Raw genomic sequence first — 9925 nt, 5'->3', positions numbered from 1 at the left:
GTGTGATTTCAATTTTCTTCAGCCTAAGAAACACCGCACATGTGAATGGAAACGCTTTATCAGTAGGTATTTACCCACTAATGACGCATGCTGGTGATGCATTCTGGTTGAAGCAACAGAAGCATTGAGGAAAAAACTGTCAATAATTATGTATGTGCATATAGATATGTATCTATAGATAGATAATGCCTATCTATCTATCTCGATCTATCGATCTATTGATTGATATATCAATATATCTATATACCCAAAAGCAGCTGCATGTTTTATAGATTTGCTGTTCAACTGGCCAAGGGCAGTTAAGCTTTATTAATGTGAACTTAGCCCCTTAAGTTAATAAACTCTTGTATGGAGCTATGGGTTGAGACGGTGAAAGGAAGTTATTTAATTGCCAAGATGATGACGAATGCTCTCTTATTGTACCGTTTTCCAGATTTTGCATACTAATAATGGAGTATGGCTTTGATTTCTTTTTTAATTGAGATTTAAGACTTTTTTTGTTTCGTAAAACTAAAAAACTAATTCATATACTTTTTTTAAGTGAACATAACCTCAAGATTTTATTGTCTTCATAATATTAACAAAATATGAAGCTTAAAACTGGATCACTTGGCCCTTTCTCTTCTTATTTCCTCCCAGTTCAAAATGCTTGCATCTCTTAATAGCCAGCATTCTCTTAGATCTGCAATTGGGCTCAATACATTCAAGCCTCAGCACAATCTTCTTTGTAGTTTTAGCCTTTTTCCGGAAAATCGGCTTAGTCTGCCCACCGTAGCCTCTCTGCTTCCTGTCATAACGCCACTTTCCCTGGGCAAAAAGAGAATCTTTGCCCTTCTTGTACTGTGTCACTCTGTGGGGCTGGTGCTTGCCACACTTCTTGCAGAAAGTCCGGCGGGTTTTAGGAACGTTCACCATGTTTGCGAGAGCGCTATCGGCAGGGAAAGCCTAAAAAAGTAATTCATATACCTCTTACTGGAGATTTGAGTTTTTTGTTTCTTCTTGTTTTCTGGCCTAAAATTCAACATTTAGCTAAGCATGCTTCTTGTGCCTGTAACCCAAAAAGGAAACATATTCCTTTTGGATTGCATACACTTTGACTGATTTTGATACATAGTATGCCAATGAAGGTGAAGGAAAGCTCCATAAAGAGGTCTGTGAAAGTCGGGGTTCCCTTGCCCCTAAGGCTGTTCTTAGTAATAAGTGAAGAGCTTACAGATCTGGCTTCTGCCCCTAATATATGACAGAGTTAAGGAACTTCTCTAGGTGCCTAATTTCCTGCCAGGGAGGGAGCTTAAAACTCAAAATTTTAGACATTTACATGTACTTATTGATTTAAATTCAGTTGTGGGAAAACAAAGGAGAACATTTGAAAATCCTGTCTATATAATCATGTGACCATCAGTATCAAACATCTTTTATAACACTTTACTGAGGTAAATTTAAAATATAGTGAAGTGAACAAATCTCAAGACTAAAGCTCAATGTCATTATATGTATGTATACTGCCACGTGACCACCACAATAGATCAAGATTTAGAACTTTTTTGTCACCCTAGACAATTCCCTTTTCCATGTAATTTCACCACCCCATTTTAACTACTATTTTGATTTCTTTGAATATAGATTAGTTTGGTCTGTTTTTGTGACTTTAGATAAAAGGAATGGTATACTATGCTTTCTTTTCTGTGTCTGGCTTCTTGCACTCAGTGTAAGTGGTTTTAAATTTACATGCAGTTGTGTTTATTTTTTTCTTTTTTCTCCTTTAAAGATTCATTTATTTATTTTGGAGAGAGAGAGAGCAAGTGCATGTGCACGTGTGGGCAGGGAGAAGGGCAGAGGGAGAGAATCTTTAAGCAGACTCTGTGCTGAGATCCCCGGACCCTGAGATCATGACCTGAGCTGAACCCAAAAGTTGACTGCTTAACCGACTGAGCCACCCAGGCACCCCTCTTTTTCTACGTATACAGTTCTATGAGCGGCAGATTATCACCAGAGTCAGGATGCAGTCCCAAATCTCCCTTTAGAATCTAATGTTTATCCTTCTCAATCCCTGGCAACCAGTGATCTCTTCTCCTTTCCTATGGTTTTGTCTTTTCCCAAATGTCATATAAATTATACATATGTAAACTTTGTTACTGTTTTTTTTTTAAAGATTTTGTTTATTTATCCGAGAGAGAGAAAGAGGAGAGAGTGAGAAATTGAGAAAACACAAGCAGGGGTGGAGGGGTAGAGAGAGAAGCAGGCTTCCCGCTGAGCAGGGAGCCCAATGTGAGACTTGCTCTCAAGACCCTGGGATCATGACCTGAGCCGAAGGCAGATGCTTTACCAACTGAGCCACCCGGGGGCCCTGTTACTGTTTTTTGTTTTGTTTTGTCACAATGCCTTTGAGATTCTTTCACATGTAGCAACAGTTTGTTCCTTTTTATTGCTCAGTAGTATCCCACCGCATGACTCCATCACAATTATTCATTTTGCTGTTGATGTGCTTACCATTTTTTGTCTTTATGCATAAAGCCGCTATGAATATTTCTGTACAAGTTTTTTGTGGATACATAGATGAATTTCTTTCGGTATGTATCTAAGATGCAATTACTAAATCATAATCAAATGTAAGTTTGACTTTATTAGCAACTGTTCATCACGTTTCCAAATTCTCATCAACAATGTTCAAAATAGCCAACTCCCCTATGTCCTCACCAACACTTGGTATTACCAGTCTTTTTAGTTTTGTCATTCTGGTGGGTGTCTTTTGATATCTAGCTGTGGTTTAATTTACTTTCTCTGATGATTAATGATGTTGAGTATCTTTGCATGTATGTATTAGCCATTCTTACATTTTTTACAGCTGTGTTTTTATTTTTGATCCATAAGAATTTTTTATGTATTCCTCATACAAATCCTGTGTAAAATATATGCATTGTGCATGTTTTTTCCAGTGTGGACATTGACTTTTCACCCTCTTAATGATGTTTTTTGATGAACAAAAATTTTAAATTTTGATGAAGTCCATTTTATCCTATTTTCCACTGACAATCAGTACTTTTTATGTCTTACCCGAGAAATTCTTGCCACAGTTCCCAAAGACATCATTCTATGATTTCTTCCAAAAGCTTTATAGTTTAGCCTTCACATTTAGGTATTAGATCCATATCCATTGAGAATTATTTGTGAGCGTGTGTGCGTGTGTGCGTGCGTGTGTGCGTGTGTGTGCGTGTGCACAGTGTGAGGTAATAAGACATCTAGTTGATACCCACAGTTGCTCCCATAATAGATGCAGGAGTTTTCTTTCCCACCAGTGCCTTTGTTGAAAATCAAGTGAGCATAGGTGTATGGGTGTATTTTTGGGCTTTTTATTCTGTTCCATTGATCTAGTTGTCTATTCTTATGCCAATAGCACACAGTTTGAATTAGTATAATTTTACAGCATGTCCTGAAATACGGTAGTGCAAAATCCTCCTCCGCTTCCTACTTTTCCTCCTCGCCCTTCTTTTCCTTCTTCTTCAAGATCCTTTTGGCTATTTAGATTGTTTTTATTTCACATAAATTTTATGATCCACTTGTTTACTAAAAAAAAAAAAAAAATCCTGCAGGGGTTGTAACAGAAATTGCATTGATCAACTCAGGCAGACATGACATCTTAATAATATTGACTCTGTCTATTCACAGATGTGGTAATTCTTTCCATTTATTTAGGCCCTTTAAAAATTTCCCTTGCAATGTTTCTAGTATTCAGTGTAGAGGACTTGCACATTTGTAATTAATTTTATTCCTAGGTATGCGATGATATTGTAAATGGTATTTTTTTATTGTGATAAGAAAGACATAACGCAAATTTTACCATTTTGACCATTTTAAAATGTACCATTCAGTGGCATTAAGTACATTCCCATTGTGGTGCAATGGTCACCACCTCTATCTGCAGAACTTTTTTTGAACTGAAACTCTGTCCCCATTAAACAATAACTGCCCATGCCTTTCCCCCAGCCTCTGACAATCACAGTTCTCCTTTCTTTCTCTAGGAATTTGACCACTGTAGGTGTCTCATATAAGTAGAATCATAAAGTATTTATCCCTTTGTGTCTGCTTTATTTCACTTAGCACAGTATCTTCGATGTCCATCCATGTTGTAGCAGGTGTCAGAATTTCACTCCTTGCTCAGGCCGAATAACATTCCTTTGCACGTATATATCACATCTTGTTTATGCACTCATCTATCAGTGGAGATTTAGCGTAATTCCATCTTTTGTTGATTGTGAATAATGCTGCATGAACATTGATGGCAGATATCTGTTCAAGTCCTTGTGTTCAGTTCTTTTGTTTATAGACCAGAGGTGGAATTGCTGGATCATATGGTCATTCTGTGTTTAATTTTTTGAGGATGTAAATGATATTTTAAAATTTTATTTTTTCAATTGTTTTTGTTAGTATTTAGAAGTAAAATGGATTTTTCATGTTGACTTGCTAAGTTCACTCACTGGTTTTAATATACTGTAGATTCCTTTGGATTTTCTACGTGAACAATCATGTCATCTTTGAATAAAAATAATTTAGCTTTGTTTTTGTTAATATGTATGCTTTTTAATTTTTTTCCTTATTTCACTAGTTAGGACCTTCAGTGCAATGTCGAACAGAAATGGTGACAGTGGACATCCTTGCATTCTCAACCGTGGGGAGAAGGAATCCAATATTTCACTATTAAGTGTTATGTTGCTATAGAACATTTTTTGAGATACCCTTTATCAGATTAAGAGAGTTCCGTTATATTCCCAGTTTGCTAAAGCTCTCTAAAAATATCATAAGTGGTTATTAAATTCAGTAAATTTTTAGTGTTTTGGATTCTATTCAGATACTCAGTATTGAGTATCTACTATATGCTAGTATATAGCAGTAAACAAAGCCCATAAAACTATCCTCTTGGAGCTTATATTACAATGTATAGAGACAAACTGTAAACTAAAATAAACAGATACAATATATATTATACTGGAAGGTAGCAATTGATGGAAGCAGAAATAAAGCAGTGAATCTCCTGTTGGCCTTCATCTGCAATCCCAAGTTCCTCAAGCAAATGATAGTCCTTTAAACAGAATATTTCAGCCTATGGAAACATATCTCATCGCCTTTATTTTTCTCATTTTGTTGTAGATGGGTAAAAATTTCATTACGGATATTCATCAATTCTCAGAACTGTAATTAAAAATCTGTAATTTAAGGGAATGGTTCAGTGTTTCCATTTGTAAAAACACTTGGGATCTTGGTGTATGAGTTATTTCCTGACCCAAGTCTCAGACAGTGGATGTATCATCTCCTTCTTCGCTGGTTTAAAAGCAGTAAGATGTGTAAGGGCTGGGCACAGAGCCAGGCACATAACGAGGGGAGAAACAAATGTCAGGCCCTTCCTCTTGCTTCATCATCCTTACCCTCCTCGATCCCACTTCTAAATGTCATAGCTGGATATTTGTAGCTGTGGGTAGATCAAGACATGCCAGAGGGTGGACATAGGTGAGTCTTGAATCAAAGCAGAGGTCTTTTTGACCTCTGGTGTCAGAGTGGAGATGGTAGGCAAATTCAGGGTCTAGAAGGAGAGTTGAGCTGATCTCCTAGGATATAAGCCTTGATGGCAAATGTGGGCAAGAGAAGGTCTAAGTGATGGGTGCTGGTCAATATTAGGGACCAAACTGGTATTAGGAAACAGGGAAGCAATGCATATCAGCTGAGAACAGCGGTTCCATTCATTTGAAAAAACATTTATGGAAATCACCCCTATGTGCAACCAAGTGCTCTAAGATTTCTGAATTGGAACAGCCTAGCATGTGGCAAGTATAACTGATGTTTGATTGGTGACCTTGGGCAAGGACAAGTCTCTGCTCTTGCTGTAGTAACCTGTCTGGGCCAATAAGTCTTACAGTGAGAATTGTGTTGGAGGTGGGGGTGGGAATGATAAATTTCTGCATGTGCTGATGGTTGTAACGAAAGACAGTGCCCCTGGGAGACCCACAGTTTAAATGCTCTATCTGGGTGGACTATGCCCATTTGTGTCTGTCTCCCTCTGGTGCCAGGATTCTTTGTTTTTAGTTTTTTTTTGTTCTATGTATCTCTAAAACTAGAGTTTAGGTTGGAAGGGACATGGTGTTCTAGTTTGGCATTTGACAATCATATTATTAAGTTCCATTATTTGACTTGTATGCTATCCCCCTACTGTGAGGCAGTCACTGAGTTCAAGACATTACAGAATATTATGCACAAGGAAGAAAACAGTTGAATTTTCTTTCCTTTTTCTTTCTTTCTTTCTTTCTTTCTTTCTTTCTTTCTTTCTTTCTTTCTTTCTTTCTTTCTTTCTTTCTCTCTCTTTCTTTCTCTCTTTCTTTCCCTTCCTTCCTTCCTTCCTTCCTCCCTTTCTTTCTTTCTTTCTTTCTTTTCTTTTCTTTTCTTTTCTTTTCTTTTCTTTTCTTTCTTCTTACCGCATAAACCACTAACCATTTTAGAAGTAGAACTGAAATAATCCCATCAAGAATTGGCATTGGGTTTCTGGGAGCCCCAGGGCAAGCAACCTTTTTTTGTACAGTGTGTTTGTCTAGGAATTGGGGCGAGAGAAACTTGAGTGTTGGTTTATTTTATGTTTCGAACTAAGAGTAATTTGTAAATACTTGAAATTTTGCAGGGGGAAAAACCCTCTTTTCACTAAATGATTGATCTTTAAGAGATGTTTGGATGTGTGGAGACTCAGATTCTTTGAACTTTTTGCATGTAGAACTTTGCATTCAGAAGCAATCCCCAACATTTGGGAATTTGTTCCTGGTAAGAAAGCTACTATTCAGACTAGTGCTGCATCCTCATTATAACAATTCCCATCATTGCGTACCTGCTGGAACCATCAAGAGCGGTGTTCTTCCTCCTATTCACCTGTGGAGGGCTAGCCAACCTATGAACGGGGGTCCCACTGCACACCCACCTCTAGGCTGAGAGGCCTTCCCGGTAGTAAGGCTGACGTTGTTTTTCGAAGACAGGGAATGATTTGTAAAATCTGATTTAGGAACCAATAAGCTAAATTTAAGATTATGAAAATAGATGGAAAGAAAAGCATTTGGCGAGCAAGTTTAACCCATGGGAGGGGAAACCCTCCTGTGCCATGGGGCCCTCCCTCGCAGAGGCCCAGTGAGAACCACTGAGGAGCAGAGGGCGAGGCCTGTGCCCTGGCCGCCCCCCCCCCCACCCCCGGCTCCAGGCCTCCAGCCCGGGGAGTGCCCATCCTGTCCTGGCAGCGAGCGCTCCGCGGTGACGTCACCGCACAGGGTTTGCTCCTTGAGCCAGCTTTGCCAGGAGCCGGATCAACATTCTGCATCCTCGGCCCGCACCGAGGGAGGCCTGCAGAGCGTTTCCAGGGGCACTTCCGTTTCAGCTTGTTTCTATTTTAAAGCCTGGAGACAATTAAAGACCAGTGTCTGGTGCCAGTATTTTTTTTTTTTTTTTTCCACAGTTCACGCTATTCTTAGAAACAGTTGAGCCGGTGGTGGAGTCTCAAGGCTCTGGAATCTTTTCCTTCGTGTGGCCAACAACTTATTTTTCCTGTGGAGGCTCAGTGGTGCTTTTCTTGGGCTCAGCAGTGCGGCTGATGCGGCCTGGATTGCATAGGCGCTGGGAGGACACGCACACCACCCTTTGGAAATGCAGCAGGGCAAGGATCAGGGACAGGCAAAGAGGAAAGAGCAGAACTGGCTCCCATAGGCAGCTGCTTTATTTATAGCTCCTAAAATGGTGTTTGTTCAACTATGCTGAATGTTGGTAGAAGTTCAAATGTGGGCACTGTGATCAAAATGCTGAAGTAGAGCGATAAAAATTGTATTTAAAAATTATTTTTAACTGCCTGTGAAGCTAAGGCTGTGTTTTGGCAAAATAAGTTGTTTTTAGTATGGTCGTATGGAATGAAAAAGTCATTCAGCCAGATTTTGTTGCGCACTTACTATGTATGACACAAGGTTATTTAACCTCTGGTTTTTGTCTTCAAGAAGAAATAAGACATGCCCATGGATTTTTATAATAAAAATAACCAGGGACCACTTTTACCCAAAGACATGTATTAGAAAGGCCATTCGCATGTTGAACTAGGAACTTTCCAGAATGATTCAATGGGAAGCAATGTTCCCTTTTGTATATGTTTGAAGTTCTTCCTAATGAAAATTAAAAACTAGGAGAACAAAAGAAAGAATAATCTCTATTTTGAAATAATTAAAGTTGAACAGGAAAAAAAAAACCCTGTAGAGTGCAGCCTAAGTGAGACTTTAAATGAATATTTATAACCTTAGTTGCATCCATTAGAAAAGGAGAAAGATTGAAACCTCGTGAGCCAAGTGCTGAACATAATACAGTAAAAAAAAACAACCACAGAGCAAGCAGAAAGAATGCAGAAGGAAGGAAACCATAAAGATAAGGCTGGCAATTAATGAGCTAGAAAACAGAGTAATAACACAGAAAATCAACTAAAGGAAAAACTAGTTCCTTGAAAAAAGTGATAAAGACTTCCGGTGAAAATGACCAAGGACAGGAGGAAGGAGGGCATGAAAGAGACATGACGTAGTTGCAGATGGAGATTTAAAAACCTATCAGAGAAGATTATGGATGAGTTCCCGACAAAATGTTTGGACACTTAGAAATTGGATGATTTCCTAGGAAAATATCAATGACAAAAATTAATGAAATGAAAAAGACTGAATATACCACAAAAGAAGAGAACTGAGTAAAAAACAAAATCTACGGCTTTCCCCTGGCCCCTTCCCCTCTTTAGAACACAAGCCAGAAGCAGCTAAGATTAGAAAATCTTCAAAGAACAGATAAGCACTACTTTGTATAAACGTTTCTGAAGAAGGGAACAAGGACAACTCCCTACATCATTTTATATGTTTAAACCTGACAACAAAACTGAACAAGGAAGATAAAACAAGAAAGATAAAAAGCAAAATCAGAACCCACTGAAAATTGTGAACATGAATGTAATGATCTGAAATAAAATATTAGCAAACCAAGTCTATCAAAATATTTTAAAAAGACATTTTTGCCCAATTGGTGTTTATCCCTAGTGTTGCAGGATGGCTTATGTTAGGAAACCTTGTAATTGACCTCATTTGTACACTTAAAGGTATAGGAATTGCTTCAAGGTTCCCCCCCCCCAGTGATTTATTTAATTTTAATTTTAATTTTTTTATTGAAATTCAATTAGCCAACATATAATACATCATTAGTTGTTGATGTAGTGTTCATTGATTCATTCGTTGTGTAGAACACCCAGTGCTCATTACATCAAGTGCCCTCCTTAATGCCCATCACCCACCCACCTCCCTTTACGTAACCCTCAGCTTGTTTCCTGGGGTTAAGTTTTATGTCTCTGTAAAATATGAAACACAATCACGTTCTTCTCTGTTTCTGGGGATGAAAACCGAGGGATGAAATGAGGTGCTTCAACTGTTGCTAAAATGTCTTATCTCTTAAAACAGAAAAAGATCACTGGAGAAAAGTTTCAGTTAAGGGTAATGTTTCTTAGAACCAGTGGATGAGCCCATTGCTAATTGTTCTTTTCTCTATTTTTTTCTATCAGAGAAAAATTGTGGAAATAGGACACAACTAAACTTTTTAATTTCAGAAAAAAAGAAAAGAGACAAAATCCACAGCAAATAAATGATGACTGGCACTGTTCAATGCATCTTTTCCATTTTTGTTTGCTTATGCACTAGAAAATGTTCAGTTTATACTTTAATTTGCTCGTAAGACTAAGAAACTGAAGGGAATGTCTTCTTGCCTTTGGTCTTCCATAAAATGTGTGGCTGATACTTTTGATTTCTTGTTTTCCACCTAAGAAAAAAATCAAAGATATATGCAGGAGAAGTCCATCCTCTCATCAGTAGCTACCAGGACTACACCAGATACAAACCTT

At 38.1% G+C, this 9925-nt stretch overlaps 1 protein-coding gene across 1 annotated transcript; it reads right to left on the bottom strand.

Moving 5' to 3' along the window:
• Positions 1-594: 594 nt before the first annotated feature.
• Positions 595-928, bottom strand: LOC114222434 (large ribosomal subunit protein eL42-like). Its single transcript, XM_028120946.2, has one exon. It carries the CDS (start codon positions 913-915, stop codon positions 595-597), a length of 321 nt encoding a protein of 106 aa, XP_027976747.1. The 5' UTR covers positions 916-928.
• Positions 929-9925: the final 8997 nt, after the last annotated feature.

Source organism: Eumetopias jubatus, unplaced genomic scaffold (genome assembly GCF_037043125.1).
Source record: "Eumetopias jubatus isolate StellerSeaLion01/CBP00866 unplaced genomic scaffold, mEumJub1_p1.0 scaffold_8, whole genome shotgun sequence".
In the NCBI taxonomy this organism is placed as follows: domain Eukaryota; kingdom Metazoa; phylum Chordata; class Mammalia; order Carnivora; family Otariidae; genus Eumetopias; species Eumetopias jubatus.
The sequence above is the reverse complement of the archived record's forward strand: the minus strand, read 5'-3'. Positions and strand labels throughout refer to the sequence as shown.

Bases quoted from the DNA above. Each gene is read 5' to 3' on its own strand.
- LOC114222434 (XM_028120946.2), bottom strand. From the start codon at position 915: ATGGTGAACGTTCCTAAAACCCGCCGGACTTTCTGCAAGAAGTGTGGC.